Source organism: Eulemur rufifrons, chromosome 20 (genome assembly GCF_041146395.1).
Source record: "Eulemur rufifrons isolate Redbay chromosome 20, OSU_ERuf_1, whole genome shotgun sequence".
Taxonomy (NCBI): Eukaryota; Metazoa; Chordata; class Mammalia; order Primates; family Lemuridae; genus Eulemur; species Eulemur rufifrons.
The window spans coordinates 41,007,865-41,025,943 of record NC_091002.1 but is presented as its reverse complement, the minus strand read 5'-3'; the positions used below and the strand labels follow the sequence as shown (position 1 = coordinate 41,025,943).

The 18,079-nt window shown below is 54.8% G+C and overlaps 1 protein-coding gene across 1 annotated transcript in view; it reads left to right on the top strand.

Moving 5' to 3' along the window:
* The window catches only part of PREX1 (phosphatidylinositol-3,4,5-trisphosphate dependent Rac exchange factor 1), a 163,596-nt gene that overhangs the window by 125,930 nt on the left and 19,587 nt on the right, over positions 1–18,079 (top strand). Inside the window, exons 15-25 of the mRNA XM_069496562.1 lie at positions 1,212–1,284; positions 6,442–6,584; positions 8,039–8,131; positions 9,075–9,223; positions 10,213–10,298; positions 12,080–12,216; positions 12,819–12,939; positions 14,361–14,548; positions 14,890–15,051; positions 15,715–15,925; positions 16,362–16,638. Coding sequence (XP_069352663.1) covers positions 1,212–1,284; positions 6,442–6,584; positions 8,039–8,131; positions 9,075–9,223; positions 10,213–10,298; positions 12,080–12,216; positions 12,819–12,939; positions 14,361–14,548; positions 14,890–15,051; positions 15,715–15,925; positions 16,362–16,638 — 1,640 coding nt within the window. The remainder of the gene's footprint in view (positions 1–1,211; positions 1,285–6,441; positions 6,585–8,038; positions 8,132–9,074; positions 9,224–10,212; positions 10,299–12,079; positions 12,217–12,818; positions 12,940–14,360; positions 14,549–14,889; positions 15,052–15,714; positions 15,926–16,361; positions 16,639–18,079) is intronic.

The window sequence follows — 18,079 nt, the reverse complement described above, 5'->3', positions numbered from 1 at the left end:
CATCCGTTGGCGTAGCAGGGATCATGTGTCCTCAGGCTGGTCCAGGAGGGTGCCAACTTTGATGGACAGCCCCACCGAGACGACATTCCACCTGGGAGAGGTGGCCTCACAGGTGGAACGAGCAGATGCCCAGCGCACAGGCCACACTCGTCCTTCTTCAGGTTTGGGTTGGGTGTCACTATCTCAGGGAAGCCCTGAGACGAGCCAGATCCCCTTGGTTCACATTGTATCAGTTTGGAATGTTTTCAGTTGCAAAAATGAAAAAGCCACCTAAACGGTGGCTTTAACAGGTGACACCTACCAAGAATTGTGGAACTAGGTGGTTCCAGGGCTGGTTTATGAACTCAGTAGCGTCAGCAAGAACCCGAGAACCTTCCATCCTTCACTTGGCCGTCCTTGGCATCTCAGTGGTGTCTGCCATCTGCATCACAAGGTGGCCATGACTTTATCCCAGGTAGGGAGGGGCGGGGCTGCTTTTCCCTTTTATCAAGGAGCAAGGTGGCTTTCAGAGGCCACTGCTAGGCTTCCCCAGCTGTCTCACTGGCTGGAGCTTGGACATTTAGCAATGGAACTTCATCTCTAATATTAGAGACACAACTACAGAGGCTGAAACAAGTCAGGGCTTATGTTCTGTTGCATGAGAGGAGCCCAGAGGTTGGAGGTCAGAGCTTCCAGGGCAGTCTCATCATAGCTTTGGGGACCACACCGTCTGCGTCTTCCCGCCCCAGCTGCCTTAGCGTATTTCCAACCTCGGGGGCACACTGTGGTCTAGGATGATTTCGGGAATCGCAGCCATCACATCTTTGTTCCAGGCAGAAGGAAGAGAAAGAAAAGGGGGGTTCTGCTAGAGCGTCCTACCCGTGACTTCTGCTTGTATCTCTTTGGCCACCTCTAGCTGCAAGGGAGGCTGGAGACGGGCGAGGGTTACACTACTGGGGAGGGATTGGAAAAGGGTTCTTTCTAGACAACCAACATTGCCACTTAAAGTCTCCATTTTCCTTTGTAGCATTGATCACAAGGACAATAAAATCATCTTGTTTGGAGTTTATTAGTAATCAGCACAAACATATTTTTGGGGTACTGCAGTAACACAAAAGATCCCAGCCCTGATGGAGCCTCCATTCTTGCGGGGCTGTAGGATTTTAACCAGCCTTGCTCAGCCTCTCGGGTACTGGCCTGCCTAACGCCCTGCCCTTCTTGTTCCCTTCCAGGGTGACTGCCAGACTCGGGAGGAGGCCGTGGCGCTTGGCGTGGGCCTGTGCAACAATGGCTTCATGCACCACGGTAACCTGCCCCTGCCCTCAGCCTGGCCTCCTGGGGCCTCGCTCCCTGGGCTGGGTGTCCAGGCACAGAACTGGTGGTTTATGAAGTGGGGAGGGAACTGAAGCCAGGCCTGTGGCTCTGTAGAACCTGGGGGGTCGGGATGGCTCATGGATCCCACCTCTTTCCCCTCCCGGTTCTATACCGATGGAGACACCGCTCCGGGTGTCCAGTGGAGACCAAAATGGCTGGAAAAGCTTGACTGGAAAAACACGGCTTGGATTTGAAGTCCGACCCACGGGCTTCCGGTGCCCTTCTTCCTGCCTTGGAGGTGGCCTCCCAGGGTGGGCTGCGAGGCTGCAGGGTGCCAGCCTGGCCTGAGGGCTTCCACGGGAGGAGCGGAGACAGTCCTGTGGGAAAGCAGACAGGCGGGCCGTGGGGTGAGGGGCAGGAAGCCCTTCCTGGGACGTTGGTGCCTCTTTTCCCGGCCTCACTCCTCCGATTAGTTGCTGTTCTTCCCACAGGGAGAGGGCACGTGCGAGGGGTGGCGCGGGGGACGGTCCTGAGGTGTTCCTGAGGCGGGAAGCTGGGGAGGAGGAGAAGAAAATAGTTCCACTGACGACAGTTTAAATTAAAACAGAAGTTAATATTCTGTGTGCCTGGTCTTTTTCTAAGCACTTCCCACGTATTTATTAGTTGAAGCCTTACAGCAATCCATTGATGTTAGTATTAATATCATCCCCATTTCATAAATGAGGGAACATAAGTGCAGGTAGGAAACGTATTCAAGGTCACATGGCAAGTAGGAGCCGGGATTAGAACCAGGCAGCCTGGAATCAGGATTAGAACCCAGAACAGCCTAGAATCAGAATTAGAACCCAGGCAGCCTAGAATCAGAATTAGAACCCAGGCAGCCTGGAGTCAGGATTAGAACCCAGGCAGCCTAGAATCAGAATTAGAACCCAGGCAGCCTGGAGTCAGGATTAGAACCCAGGCAGTCTGGCTTCACAGGCCACATACTCAACTGCTGTGCCCTGTGGCCTCTCCCTTTGCTGGCCTTGGGGGAGCCCTGAGTCTCCTATCCTTTAAGGGAGACAGGTAAAGGTTTAACCCCTGCTGGCCAGGCACAGTGGCTCACACCTGTAATCCCAGCACTTTGGGAGGCTGAGGTGGGAGGATCCCTTGAGCCCAGGAGTTGAAGACCAACCTGAACAACATAGTGAGACTGTGTCTCTACAAAAAAAAAAAATTAAAAATTAGCTGGATGTGTTGGCATGCACCTGTAGTCCCAGGTACTCGGGAAGATGAGGCAGGAGGATCACTTGAGCCCAGGAGTTAAGGTAGTGAGCTGTGATCATGCCTCTGCCAAGGAGCCTTTTTCTTGCTTCTAGAACATTTCTCGGGGCCTTTGTACTTGCAGTCTTTCTTGCCTGGGGTGCTCTCCTACCTCACTCCTGCATGTGATTCAGGGATTCGGCTCAGTCAACACCTCCCTGGTGAGCCCCTCCCCACCCCCATGGCTAACACAGTCCCTCCCACTGTCCCTTACTCGGGTTCACTTTTCTTTAAGGAGCTGTTCTGTCCCTGGTAGATGGATCCCACTCATCCTTTCTGCCTTTGTTCTTTCTGGTGTTATCCAGCAGGTGTCTTGTGTGTGCCAGGCACTGTGCTAGGCTCTGGGGACAGAGCTGTGGCCAGGACAGAGAACAGTCTTGCCCTGGGGAGCTCATGGCCTCGTGTGTGTGTGTGTGTGTGTGTGTGTGTGTACGCGCGCACCTGTGTACCAAACAAAAACCAAATCGTACATTTTCTGGAGTTTCAAAGGGCGTGGGCATGTGAGGAGAACTTAGGCTTTTACCCTGAGTGAGGTGGGAGTCCCCAAAAAATTCTGAGCAGAGGCGGACGTGGCCGATGTGGGTTTTACAAGGTCCCTCTGGCTGCCTGTGGAGAACTGTCGGGGTGAGGGTTGGGGCGGAGGAAGCAGAGAGGCCAGTGGGGAGGTGGCGTGATAGTCCAGGGGAAGGACAGTGTGGCTGGGACCTGGGGGTGGCTGCGGAGGGGTGAGAAGTGGTCCGATTTGGGAGACCTGAGTCACAGGAGGGTCTTTGGGTCATTTCTCCTTCCTGGTCTCTGCCTTTTTGTTCTAACTCAGAGGTGGCAGACTTTCTCTGTAAAGGGCCAGACAGCAAATATTTTAGGCTTTGTGGGCCTTTGTAGCATAAAGGTTGCTATAGGTGGTTGTGGCCATGTGCCAATAAAACTTTATTTAGAAAAGCATGCAGTGGGCTGTTGTTTCACGACCCCTGGTCTGACTGCTGGCGTTTGCTGTCCCCTCGGCAGAGTGAGCTGTGTGCTGGCGAGCTGAGAGGCTGTCGGGCCCATCCCCCGCCTCGTGGCCAGCAGCCTGACTCAGCTGGCTCTCAGTAGTCCCATGTTCCTCTTTGGGCCTCAGTTTCCCCTGTTTTCCACTGAAGCCCTTGCTGTTCCCTCCTTCTCTGAACTCAGCATGCGCACAGCTCTACGGGAGTAGGACTCACCCCCCGGATTCCCATTTCCCCGGCTGAGGTGGGCAGATCGGGCGTGTCGGTGGCCTCGGGCATCTTCACCCATCCACCCGGGCTCACCAAAGTCCCTCATTCCCAGAAGCTACTCTCTTCCCCTCGGGGCCTCTGACTTCCCCAGCCCTCCGGCCAGTCAGCTGGGCAGAGCCTCCCATTGTGGGCGAGGATAATTAGGGGTCCTCCCCGGCTGCTCTTCCCGGAAGGCTGCCGGCTGAGGACATTCCACGGGGTGGAGTGTGGGGGGTGACTCCCAGGCAGTCCTGAAGCCCTCAGGGCCCCTCAGGGAGAGAAATTGCAGGCCGTGCCCCTGCTCCCCTGTTCCCTGCCACGAACTCAAAAATACGCTAAAATAGGAAAGGGCCTAATCCTGGGCTTGTGGCTGCAGCAAAACACAGGGTAGGATGCAGGGCGGAGGCTGGGGCGAGGCCTCCACGCCGCCTTTCGTGGCACCTCCCTTGGCACCTCCTGCGGTGTCTGAACTGAGCCTACAGGGCCCTGCGGTGTCTCCAGGGAGGGACCCCGAGGCTGGGGATCCAGCCGTCTCACTTTAGGCACTTATGGGGAAACTGAGGCTCCTCATTTACACCTCGCAGCCACCCTGGCAAGTCAGTGCTGTTATTATATTTGCAGATGAGGGAACTGGGGCTCGGAGAGGCTAAAGGGGGTGAAGTCAGAAAGGGGCTGAGCAGGGATTTGAACCGAGATCTGTGCGTCTCCTACAAAGCCTGACCAGCAGCCTCGACTGACAGATGTCGAAGTTGGCACCTCACTTGGCTGAGCTCGTGGACTTGAGGGATTCCACGCTGTTTTCCCCAGACATTTCGGCCGAGACACTACATTGCGATTCTTCCTCCCACTCCTGGGATCTTCTGACTTATTTATAGCACAGCCGAAGCCAGCCGGCCCCCTGGGGCCTGGCTCCCCAGCTCTGGGGAAGGCAGCAATTTGTGTCTGTTTTTGCCAGAGTAATAACAGGGGCGGCCTAGGAGGATGCTCACTAACAGGTAGAGAGTCCCCATGAGCTGTCCTGGGAAACCAAGGACAAAGAAAGAAACTCCTCCTGCCACTTTCCATTGAGTCACCAAATTGAGAAAAAGCCCCTGTCTCCAGGAATGCCTCACAGGGGATGCCTCACAGCTAAGGCAGCTGGTTTTCCTTGCGTTAGGGCCCCGCTGACCTGACAGCTAACTACCTTTACCTCCCCAAGCCTTGGTTTCCCCCTTGTGCACTGGTTGTATTTGTCCTTGCCTCATCTGCCAGGCCTGGCTGAGCACTGTGGGGAAAGGAGGAGCCTGCTGCTTGCTGGCTCTGTGACCTTGGGCAGTTTATTTAGCTTCTCTGGGCCTCAGTCTCCCCATCTATAAAAGGGGTACAGCACATCCCTCCTGTCCAAGGAGTAAATGGACTTAAGCGTGCATCCCCAGCCCAGTGTGCTTGGCACCAGCAGGTGCTTCCTTAAACTGTAAGCGCAGGGCTCAGGTCACATATTGGTTGTTACTGGTTATTTTTATTCATTTTCCCGTCTTATCCTAGAAAGGGTTCAGCACACTTTTTCTGTAAAGGGCCAGATAGTAGAAATTTAGGCTTTTTGGGCCATGTAGTCTCTGTCACAGTTATTCAACTCTGTCATTGTGGCTTGAAAGTAGACACAGATACTGTATAAACAGATGGCTGTGACAATAAAACTTTATTTATAAGAACAGGTAGTGGGCCAGATTTGGCCTGTGGGAACTTTGTTTGCCAATCTTTGGTCTAAAGTATCTCTTTGTGGTTTGTTTCCGATTACTAGTGAGGTTGGGCTCCTTTCCACACACTGCTGCCCAGTGGGGTTTGCCTGCCTGTTCATTGCCCATTCACACCCTTTGCCCATTTATCTGTGAGTTTCTCAGCTTTTTCTGGTTCACTTGTTAAAGATTTTTGGTATTCTGGATATTTACTCCCTATTGGTTTTAGACTCTTCAGTTATCTTCAAATTTGCTGTCTGCCCATGGAGTTGTTATTGATGGAAGTTCTTATTTTAGTACCATACGAGGGGGTCTTGTACCCGGACTCCATTTCTACCCTAGGATGGAGATATTCTCCTACATTTTGTTTGGTTAGCTTAGTTTTACTGTTCATATTTAGGTCTTTAATCCATCAGGAGTTCATTGTTGCATATAGTGTGAGGTAGGGATCCAATTCTCCCCCCCTGCTGGGTGAGTTGTTTCCCTGCACCGTCTGTGGAATAGTCTGTGTGGTCATTTATCATCCATCACTTACTGAGTTCCCGTAAGTGCGCAGTCCTCTTACGTGAGTTCTGTTCTTTGTGCTGCTCATTTGTCTGTTTCTGCTCCAGTTCCACACTGTTTGTGTTACTGTGGCTTTGTCACATAGCTTTATAGCAGGTGGGGCAAGTTCAGATTTTTCAGGAGGAGTCGGAAAGCCAGATCTTTATGTGAAATATCCTAATATGTTAGTGTTGGCACATGATCCCATTTTAACAGAATACAATGTTGGCCAAACCAAACTTGTCCAGGGGCTGATCCAGCCTGTGGCTGCCAGTTGGCAGACGCCGCCGACTCTCCCCCTCCCCCCCCCCCCGTGAGTCTGACCACGTGCTTGTGCGTCTGTGGGTTTGCAGTGCTGGAGAAGAGCGAGTTCAAGGATGAGTCCCAGTACTTCCGCTTCCACGCGGACGAGGAGATGGAAGGAACCAGCAGCAAGAACAAACAGCTTCGCAACGACTTCAAGCTGGTGGAGAACATTCTGGCCAAGCGCTTGCTGGTAGGAGCAGAGCTGAGCAGCTGCACTGTCCTCCCCGTCTGCGGGCCTGGGAGCTTGGAAACCCAACTGTGGCCAGAGAAGGGGGCTCAACTTTGAGTATCTAACAGTATGCGGGATTCTAGACTGCTCTCTTCACAAAGGAGACTGGGCGTGTGGGCGCCCTTCCTTCCCCCTTCCGTTTCCTCTGCCCAGCCTGGCATTGGGCACCCTGCATGCCCCATAGCCTTAGGTCTTGTAGACTGGCATCCTGTCCCCGTCCTGTCACTGTAAATATCCTTGCAGTTAAGGGGGAGCAGTTATCAGCCTGTTCAGATACTCACCAGCCTGGCCCCCACACTCTGCTTCTCTGCCTGCTGGTGAGCTGCGGCCCCGTCTGAGCCCATGGCCCACAGTAGGCAGTCGAGGCACAGGCTGAGTGTGGGTCCTTGCCACTGTCAGGGTTTGTGCCGAAGTCTGACTGATCTGAAGATGGCTCTGTTGCCTTCTCTCCCTAGCACTTGGGCTGCTCTTCCCTCCCGATTCCATTTCTCTCACTATAAAGCCCTCCAGTGCTCCCCATCACACTCGGGATAAAGTTCAAACTCTCATCTTGGCCTCTCATTGGGACTCTTCCTGTCTCTCCGGCTTTGTCTCCTGTGCTCCCCCCCTTCCTCACTCAACCCCAGCCACCTGGGGACCTCTCTCCTTGTCCTCCAGTGCCTTGGGACTTACCTCAGGGCCTTTGCACATGCCGTGCCCGCTGCCTGGAGCACTTTCCCCCATTCTTTGTCAAGTTCTGTTTCTCACTTCAATCAGGCTCAGCTCAGATACCCCCTCCCCTGGCCCCCTTGCCGTGCCATGCCCTGTCTCCCTAAGTGCTTTATTTTAATTCACATGGCACACACTCCCTGCCTCACATTCTGTATTTTTTTTGCTAATTTGTTCAAAGTCTCTCTCCCCGACTAAACAGGCAGCTACACAGGGCAGGGACTGACGGCCCGTCTTGTTCGATACTGTGTCTCCAGCGCCCGGTAGACTCCCTGGCCCATAGAATAGGCAGCAGCTTGGTAAATATTTGTTGACAGACTAAATGCATTTCCCCAAATCCCCAGCACCCCTGAACCCCCAAACTTTCTTCTAACATGCCTGCAATCCTGCCCTGGTGAGTGGCTGCTCCCCCCGAACTCTCTTCCTATTTCTAAGTTCTCGGTGGCCGGACACCTTTGGTCTATTTTACTCACTAAGTCAACGACAAACACGCATTGCACACCTGTGTGCCAGGTGCTGTTGGTGTTTTACTCCATCTTGCTGGCCTGGGTCTGGCCATCTCCCTGCGGCCCTGCCATCCACGCTCCCTCCCCTGCTAGACTGGGACACGAGGAGCCAGCAGCATCCTGGTCCCGTGGGGGCCAAGTGGGGCTGGCTCCAGGTCCGCCGCGCTGCCTGACCGGGTCTCTTCTGCCTTGGGCCCTCAGATCCTGCCCCAGGAGGAAGACTACGGCTTCGACATCGAGGAGAAGAACAAGGCCGTGGTGGTGAAGTCGGTGCAGAGGGGCTCGCTGGCCGAGGTGAGGCCTCTGAGCAGCCTCCCTGGCGGGGGCTGTGTGCAGGCGGGAGAGTGGGGCGTCTCTCTCACATTCCTTGAAGCAGGGTGGCCCGGGAGATCCTGGAGTGATGGCTGGTTCCCCTCTCTCATTGCCCTTGTGGAGAAACTGAGTCAGGACCCCCTTGTCTGCAGCAGCTGGGGAAGCCCGGAGCGAGTGCAGACGCTCAGGGCTGTCCTCCTGGCGCGTCCCACCAGCGCCCCCTCCTGGATCCTGGGGGGACGTGCAAGAAGGAAGCAGGTGTCTCCGTCAGTTAGTTTTGGGAACCAGCTGTGAGTAGAAAAGTCCCGATCTCAGTGGTTTGAGTAGGACAAGTTCATTGCCGTCTCGTGGAGGAGGACAGGTGAGGAGAGGGCGTCTGTGGCAGGCCCAGATTCAGCCTGTCTTTTCAGCTTCTCCCGGGGGTGTGGAGCTGGCTGGAGCTTGTCCGGGCGCCTGGCTTGCCTCTGTGCGGCGAGGAACGCTCTGGGCTGCGAGTAGCCGCTTACGCCTCACGTGGCTGCAGCCATAGGGCTTAGTTTTCCCGAGTGGTTGTGAATCTTGGTGACCCGAGTGGTTGTGAATCTTGGTTCAGGTCAGCGTGTCTTCGACTTTCTTGGCCAAGTCCTCATAGTAACAAGGTGGTTGCCCCAGTGTGACACCTGATGTCCCTACATGGCAGCATCAGGCCACAGCGGAGTTGCTCCTCAAGGAAAAACGTCTTCCCCGTCAGCCCTGCAGCGGGCTTCCCTCCTGGGGCACTGACTCAGATCCCCTGTGGCCCTAACCGCTCACGGCAGAGGGAGCCGGGCGTCCTGGTGGGCTCACCCCCGCCCTGTTCGGTCCCTGGGGCCAGTGTCACGCTGCGGGAATGCACCCGAGGAGGGAGGGGTACCAGTGACCGGTGTGCCCATCTTCCCCTGCCCAGATGGCCGGCCTGCAGCTGGGGAGGAAGATCTACTCCATCAACGAGGACCTGGTGTTCCTGCGGCCCTTCTCGGAGGTGGAGACCATCCTCAACCAGTCCTTCTGCTCCCGCCGCCCGCTGCGCCTCCTGGTGGCCACCAAGGCCAAAGAGTGAGTGTCCCCAGGGGCAGGGTGTCCTCTAGAATCCCTTTTTCAGTAAAAAGGCAAACTGATGTAGGGAAAATATGATCGATAGTTTGGTTGGTATAAGGAAGTGGCAGAAGCCACCAGGGTGGAACATAATCTGCTTAAAGTTCTGGAAACACCTGCGGTTTGAGAACAGGCTCCCAGGGTGGCTTTTATGTGGCAGGTGGGGATGGGGGAGACGGTGGTGCCACACAGTGTGGGGAGGGACGTGCCCCAGACAGGGAGGCAGACAGCACGTGGAAGTCCCGGGACTAGGGACACCCACTGTGCCACCCGGCGGGTGCTGCCCCCTCTGCTTTGGTGTCCACCCACAGACTGGCCGACACCTGGGCTTTCGCACTGCGTTCTCTAGGGCAGTGGTCCCCAGCCTTTTTGGCACCAGGGACCGTTTTCATGGAAGACAATTTTTCCACGAACTGCAGAGGGATGGGGGATGATTTTGGGATGATTCAAGCCCGTTACATTTATTGTGCACTTTATTATTATTACATTGTAATATATAATGAAATAATCACACAACTCACCATAGATTGGGGACCCCTGCCTAGGGGACCTGTGTCGGTGTTTTTCTAGGGTCAGCACTGTTCTCACTGTCCCATCTGTGATTGTTGAATAAAATACTGACTGGCTGAGGTGCTGGTCTGGCCACCAAGAGCCCTTGGGACAGGAGGACGATGCAGCAGGTGTAGGAGGCTGGTCTAGAATTTCTGTGCATGGGCTGAAGCGCCAGAGCGACCAGCTGGTTGTGATTAATCAGAGCTCCTGGGGCAGTGGGCTCTGCTTCATTGACATTGCTCTCTGTATTTGGGAGCTGGAAAGCCTGGTGCTGCTACTATTTTGGGCCTGGCTTCCCAAAAGTCTTGGGATGGGGGCTCCCCGGGTTGGCCCCGGGGTTAGTGGGAGCAATGCTGCTTTTCCTTACGGCCTTTCCCTGCTACTTCTGCCTGGTACAGGATCGTCAGAGTCCCCGACCAGCCAGAGTCACTGTGCTTCCAGATCCGTGGGGCTGCCCCGCCGTACGTGTATGCTGTTGGGAGAGGTGAGCGGGAGCCCAGCAGACATGAGGGGAGCTTTGGGAGCTGGGTCTGTCTGTGTGGTGGGAGTTCAGAGCCATCATTATTACTACCAGGCCTCTGCCTGCTAGTGCACTATTAGCACTTACATTCTTTGCTTGGTGCCAAGACTTGCAAACACAAATGGCTACTGGGGTCAGGCAGGTGACAAATGGGTACAGTGATCTGAGTGGAAGACAGTAGGGAGTAGTGAGGACTATGGTGAGGCGAAAAAAAATACATGTTCACCCTACAAGGAGCAGTTGCTCTTCATCTCACATTCATTATTGCCATGTAGTGATGCGGGTCCACTCTTGCCAGACTTGATTTTCTAAGAGAAGCCAGAAATGTGAATTTCGGGGCCCTACAAAAACACTTTTGTGTCTAGATCTAGCCCAAGGGCTACCAGTTGGAGACCTCTGCTTTCTGCATTCCCTTTCCTTGCATGGTATTTAAGGTGTCACTCTGTGTTGAAGATGAAACCAAGTAAGTAGGTCTGCAATGCTGGGTCCCCAAACATTTTTGCTAGTAAACGTCCCCTTTTTAAAGTGTAGACATTAATGGTCCTCTTTTGTGGTCATAGTTGTACATTTAATACCTATTGATTAAGAAAATGTATGTCATGACAGAAAGCTACTGAGATTTGATACTGTGTTAAAGTGGGGTTTTATTTTATTTATTCTTAAAGTAGCAGCTCTCAACTGGGAACAGTTTTGCCCCCAGTCCCCCAGGACATCTGGCACTGTCTGGGGACATTTTTGGTTGTCACAGCTGGGGAGGGTGTGCTACTAGCATCTGGCAGGTAGACCAGAGATGCTGCTAAACCTTCTGTAATGCACAGGACAGCCCGGAGAATGAGGTTTATCTGGCCCCAAATGTTAGGAGTGCCTTGGTGAGAAACCCTGACTTGGAGCATCTGAGAAGATGTTTATAACAGGGAGTAATAGTATTCATGGGTGAACCAGGCAAAAATAATAGAACAACTGATGTTTCTTGAGCATGTGCTAAGTGCCAGGCACTTAGTGCTAGATGCTTTACGTGTGTTAACTCACCGGGCCTCTCAGGAACCCTTTGAACAGGTATTAGTAGTGTCTCCATTTGACAGATGAGGAAACTGAGGCCCAGAGAGGTTAAGGAACTTGCTGAAGGTTGCAGGGTTGGTCTGTGGCAGAGCCACGTCCCTGTACTTGTCTCTGTCATACCATTCAGGCCTGATATTGTCCCACACAGAGGCGAAGCTTGGCACCTGTTTGCATTTCCAGACTTTTTGCATTAACCACACAAACCCCTGGGGTCCAGGACCTACAGTTTGGGAATCGTGGAAAATGTACACTTGGAGTCTGGTAGACCTGGTCTGAATCCTGGCTTCTCCTAGCTGTGTGACCTTGAGAGAGTCACTTGCCTCTCTGTGTCCCTGTTTTCCCCTCTGCCAATGGGACTGATCCGGGTCCACGATCACAAGGTTGTGGCAGGACTTTAAGGAGACAAAGCTCTAGAGGGAAGCATACCTGGGTCAGACCCAGCTTTCCTTGCCGCATGACCTTGGACTAGCTGCTACTTCCCTGAGCCTCAGTTTCTTCTGCAGAATGTTAGTCCCTGTTCTGCCCACTGGAGTGGGTCAGAGGCCGGCTCCAGGGCAGGAGGGATGGAGGTGGCGTCTCAGGGCATGTTTTCGGGGGTGGGGGCAGTGTTCAGCTGGCTGCCTGCCCTTGCCTGCTGCTGCCCCGCGCCCTCTGGGCCTGGCCTCCAGCACTGCTGTCCCCTTTAGGCTCAGAGGCTGTGGCCGCAGGGCTCTGTGCTGGTCAGTGTATCCTGAAGGTCAACGGCAACAATGTGATGAACGACGGGGCCCCTGAGGTCCTGGAGCACTTCCAGGCATTCCGGAGTCGACGAGAAGAGGCCCTGGTGAGCCGAGCAGCCAAGGGGATCAGGGAAGCCCTGCTGGGTGGGGTGGGGGCCGAGGACAGCCCTCTCTTCTCTGGGGAAAAGCCTGCAGGTACCCCTGGGTTGTGGGTGGAGTGGGGCTGCCCACCTGGCAGGGCTGAGCTTGGCTTGGGCTGCCCCAACTGGAGGAGCTGGGCTGTGATACCTTGTGGCCTTGGTTTTCACAGCTGTGAAATGGGTATGGTGAGACCCTCTCTTCTTACCACATAGGTGTGTTGGGCAAGTAGTCAGGGACCAGGGTCCCGGTGGAGGGTGATAGTCACTCATCCATTCATTCATTGGTTCACTCAGTGAGTGTTTATTGGGCACCTGCTTTGTGCCAGGTGCTTTTATGGGCCCTGGGGACACAGCAGAGACAAGGTGTCTGCTCCCATGGCTCTGACATTTTCAAAGGCTCTGCCTTCCCTCACTTCTGTATGGAGTGTGGACCGTACATGGTGAGGGCTGAGTATGAGTGGAGACCAGGAATTTTCCAGAGCTTTGGAATCCAGGAGCAGTTTGTAGCCCGTCCCTTCCCCCAGCTGCTGGTGCCATGCCACCCCCCTCTCTCTGGCTCCCCCCAGGGCCTGTACCAGTGGATCTACCACACCCACGAGGATGCCCAGGAGGCACGGGCCAGCCAGGAGACCCCCGGCGAGGACCCCAGTGGCCAGGGGGACCAGGAGGAAGACCAGCCTGATGCAGGTAATGGGCAGGGGAGCCATGTGGCAGGAGCTTCCAAGGGACAGATGCTCCAGAGGGGCTGGGTCCTGTCCTGAGCCCCCTCACCTCCCCCCATCCCACCAGGCCACCTGGATGCCAGAAGTTCTCTAGTAGTTTTTGATGGCTGCTGTGACAAAGTGCCACAAACCTAGTGGCTGAAAACAACACACAGTTATTAATTTACCTTTCTGGAGGTCAAAAGTCCGAAATGAGTCTCACCGGGTCACAATCAAGGTGTCCGCGGGGCCACGCTCCTTTCCGGGGCTCTAGGGGAGAATCCGTTTCCTTTCCTGTTCCAGATTCTAGGTGCGACCACGTTCCTTGGCTCGTGGCTCCTTCGCTGACGGAGGGCCTCAGTGCTGTTGGCCTGAGACCTTCTCAGGCTGCCGTCTCTCTAATTCTGCCTCTCTGGCTCTCTCTTCCCCATTTAAGGAATCTTGTGCTTACATTGGGCCCACCTAGAAAATCCAGGTTAATCTCCCTCTCTTAAAGTCAGCTGATTCACACCCTTACTGCCACCTGCAGCCTTACTTTCCCTCGCCATGTGTGGTCCGTTTGTGCTGCTGTACCAGAACACCACAGACTGGGTAGTTGATAAAGAACAGAAATCTATTTCCTCACAGTTCTGGAGACTGGGAAGTCCAAGACCAAAGCGCCAGCGTTTGGTGTGGGCTCTCCTGCTGTGTCCTCCAGCAGGGAGGGACACCCTGTCCTCCCGGGATGAAAGGAAGGGCCAATTCCCTCTGCCAAGCCCTTTACAACGGCACTAGTCTGCTCACGAGGTAGAGCCCTCATGGCCTAAATGCCTCTGTTGCATTGGGATTAAGTTTCCAACACATACATAGCAAGCTTCAGGTATGGCTTGATCCAGTGCCTCACGCAGCATCGTGAGAAATCTTTCTCGCTCTCCAGCTCTTGGCCCTCTATGTGGGCTTCCCTCTTACATGGGGTTTTCTCCACACGGTGGCTCTGGCAGCTTGGAATCCAGTTGAGAAAGAGAATGTCTTGTTCTCTTTGTAGATCCAGCAGAAGTCCCAGACCTGACTCCCATTGGCCCAGCTTGGGTCACACAGTTGATCCTGAACCAGTTGCTGTGAAGAGGGGGGTTGGACTTTGCGGACTGACCAGGCCTGTGTCTCCCACCCACCTGTGGAACCAGGCGTGTGGGTGGGGCTCAGCCTCTTAAGAGCCACCCAGACTGAGCATGGGGCACAAGGGTTGATTCCTAGAAGGAAAATCTTTAGGGCAGGGGTGGACAGCCGTCAGCCGGCAGAAACAGAGCCGCAGCACAGGCTTCGGTTCCCCGTCTGTCAAGCGTGAGGGGTCAGCGGTGCTAGTGGCAGGGCCTGGCTGGCCGTTGAGGGGTGACCCTCCTCAGTGTCATCTGTCCCTTGGGCTTCCAGGCTTCCCTCTGCTGTCCCTGGGTCCCCAGCTGAGCCTGCACGAGGACAGCCCCGTGGTCAGCCTGACGGTGGACAACGTGCACCTGGAGCACGGCGTGGTGTACGAGTACGTGAGCACGGCGGGCGTCAAGTGCCACGTGCTGGAGAAGATCGTGGAGCCCCACGGCTGCTTCGGCCTCACTGCCAAGGTCTCGCTGGGCACCGCCCTGTCCTGCCCGGCCCTGCCCTGGGGGCGGAGGCAGTTTGACCAGGGGTGGGGTGAAGGACTGGGATGGGGGAAGCCTGATTCCCACTTCCTTGGAACAGCCTGGAGCCCTGGATTCTAGTCCTTGTCCCCACCAGTAGCTGTGGGACTGAGGAGAGTGACTTGTTGTTCCTTTAGGCTCAGTTTGTTTACCTGCAAAATGGGCCAGTAATAGACTCGACCTCCCAGGGGTATTACCAGGCATGTATGAGTCACTACAGGAAAACTGCTTAAGACCTGCCCTGGCACACAGGAAGGGCACAGAAGCTGTTAATGTTTCTGCAGATCCTCGAGGCCTTTGCTGCCGACGACAGTGTCTTTGTACAGAACTGCGGGCGACTCATGGCCCTGAGCAGTGCCATGGTGACCATGCTTCACTTTGAGTTCCGCAGCATCTGCGACACCAAGCTGGAGCGCATCGGCCAGCGGATCGCCTGCTACCGGGAGGTACCTGGCTCCCTGCGGGGTCTCTGCCTGGGATATTTTGGCTGTAAATGTCAAACCCCGACCCAGTGTAGCTTAAACAAACAGAATTTATTTGTTTATATTACTGAAAAGTGCAGAGGCGAACTTCAGGCCCGGCTGTATCCAGGTGCTAAACAGATATCACAGTATCACGTGGCCTCTCTCCATCTCCTGACTGTTTTCCTTTGTGTTGGCTTCACTCTCAGGCAGGCCCTTCTCATGGGGTGACAGGACGGCCCTCAGTAGCTCTAGCCTTAGCAACTCCAGTGAAAAATCAACTTGAAGGAGGCTCTTGTTGGCTTGGCTTGGCTCACTTGCCTGGCCCGGTCCCAGTCACTGTGGGACCTGAACTTCATGATCTGAGGGGAGGGAGAGACAGTGTCTTAAGGACAGCTCAGGTACAGCCGAAATGGAGAAATGAATGAGATGAGTTCTCAGAGGCCTCCGATTCCTCCAGGCCGTCCCTGAAGTGTGAGCCCAGTGAAAGACAGTGCAGGGACATGCACTTTTCCACTTGGAGCTGTTGGCGTTTTGTCCAATTTTGGAACATCTGGTCTAGGCCAGGGTAAAGTGGGTTCTGGGTTGGGCCAGAATTTCCAGACCTTGACCCCCCGACTCATGACCCCTGTCCTCCACCTTTCCCAGTTTGCAGCCCAGCTGAAGAGCAGGGTCAGCCCACCCTTCAAACAAGCACCCCTGGAGCCCCATCCACTGTGTGGCCTGGACTTCTGCCCCACCAATTGCCACATCAACCTCATGGAAGTGTCCTACCCCAAGACCACCCCCTCGGTTGGCAGGTCCTTCAGCATCCGCTTTGGCCGCAAACCCTCCCTCATCGGCCTTGACCCGGAGCAAGGTACCTGCCTGTGTCTGTTAGAAAGTGTGTTCAGATCTTACACCCTAGATGCTAGAACAGAAGACGTCTCAAGGTTGGCAGTCCAGGCTACAGTGGTGCTTCATGGTCATCAGGAAGCCAGGCTCCTCTGTCTTTCTGTGCCATCTTCTCTAGAGGTGGCTCCTGGCCTTCAGGATACCTCATGGTAGAGTATGTCTGCCGGAGTTACAGCCATCACATCTGCATTCCAGGCAGGAAAATGATCCTAGTAGTTTAAAGCATATTAGCACCAGACTGAAACTTTCTTCTTGCAGTAACCTAATGGATTAAGAGTATTTAAAAGGGAAAATTTTCTTATTCATTGGGATCCTTGAAATGGGTTTGTACTCCTCTGCCCAAAGGGCATGGGGGTGTCTGAGTGCTGTTTCTGAGTGAGCTCTCCCTTCCCCCACCGTAGGCCACCTGAACCCCATGTCCTACACCCAGCACTGCATCACCACCATGGCTGCCCCGTCCTGGAAGTGCTTGCCTGCTGCAGACGAAGACCCCCAAGGCCAGGGTCTCAATGACAGTGTCTTTGGGCCAGCCAACGGGGCCCTTGGCCAGGAGGACCGGGGCCTGAGCTTCCTGCTCAAGCAGGAGGACCGTGAGATCCAGGACGCCTACCTGCAGCTCTTCACCAAACTGGACGTGGCCCTGAAGGAGATGAAGCAATACGTCACCCAGATCAACAGGCGAGCCCTGGCCCCGGGGGTCCCGGAGGAGGTTGGGGCAGGCGTTCTCCACCTCCGCTCTGTTGACGTTGCAGGCGGGAGAATCCTTTGTGGTGGGGCCGTCCTGTGCTTTGTGGGCTATTTAGCAGCGTCTTCCTCCGCTACCCACCAGATGCCAGTAGCACCCCCACCCCCAGCTGCGGTAACCAAAAATGTCTTCAGACATGCTGCACGCTCCCTGGGGGGCCACTGCTCTGATGAAATAATGGACGTAGGCGTGATCTCCAGTGAGGCTAAAACCATCTGGAGCACTTTGTAATTTTACGTGGCAGACAGCTGGGCGCGATGGCCGTTGTGCTGTGATATAGCCGGACGCACGCGCAGCGCCGCCCCCGAGGACTCTGGTGACAGAAATGGAACCGGCATCTCGTGAAGGCCGGGGGTCTCACCGCTCAGCCGTGGGATGTGGGGTGGGGCGGGGGGAGGATGGTTAAATGGCACCTCAGAGATGCATTTGGCCAAATCCAGAGGGTGGTGAGTCAACGTGACAGATGACCCAGTTTGTTCAGCCAGTGAGGACGGGCAGGAGGAGGCCTGGGCAGCGGGAGGGTCTGTTGGAGATGAAGGAGGCTCCAGAGTCGCATCAGCAGGGGTAGTGGCTGGACCTGCTTAGCGGCCTCACGCCAGCTGTGAGCAGACAGTCAGGGACAGTGGAACCCAGAGCCGGGTGACGGATGGTGTTCGGGGATGACTAATTTGCCAGGCACAGTCAGAGCAGCGTGGTTATGTCTAAAACAGGGTTTCTCACCTCGACGCCGTCGCCATTTGGGGCCAGAGCATTCTCTGTTGTGGGCTGTCCTGTGCATTGGAGGATGCTTAGCAGCTCCGGGGCCTCTGCCTACGTGATGCCAGTGGCAATATCCCCCTTCAGCTGTGATGAGTAACAGTGTCTCTGGACATAGCTAGCCGTTTCCTGGGGGACAGAAGTGCCCCCAGTCGAGAACCATTGGTTTAAAAGAAATCCCTTAGGTACCAGAGACACGTATGGAAGTATGTATGGGGGCGATCACATGTTGTCGTGGACTTGTTTAAATACTCCAGAGAGAGAAAAAGCGATGGGGAAAGTGAGGGAAACACGGCGGACCCCGCGTTGCTGTTGCTGAACTGGCTGCCGGTACCTGGGCTTCAGCACCGTCCTTGCTCTGCTTTTGTGGATGGTGGAAATTTCCCATAATAAAGGGGAAAAAATGTAGGCTCTGGAGCCTGGAGGTCTGGGTTTCATAGCAGCTCAGTGACCTTGGGCACCTTAACCCCTGTGGGCTAACCATGACTCTGACTGAGACGTGGGAGGAGTCCGTCTAGCTGGGCTTCACTGACCACTTAGAAGGCTCCAGACACTGTTCTGAGCACTTTACATGTTTTAACTGCCTTAAGCTTCACAGAAGCTTGGGATGTAGATACT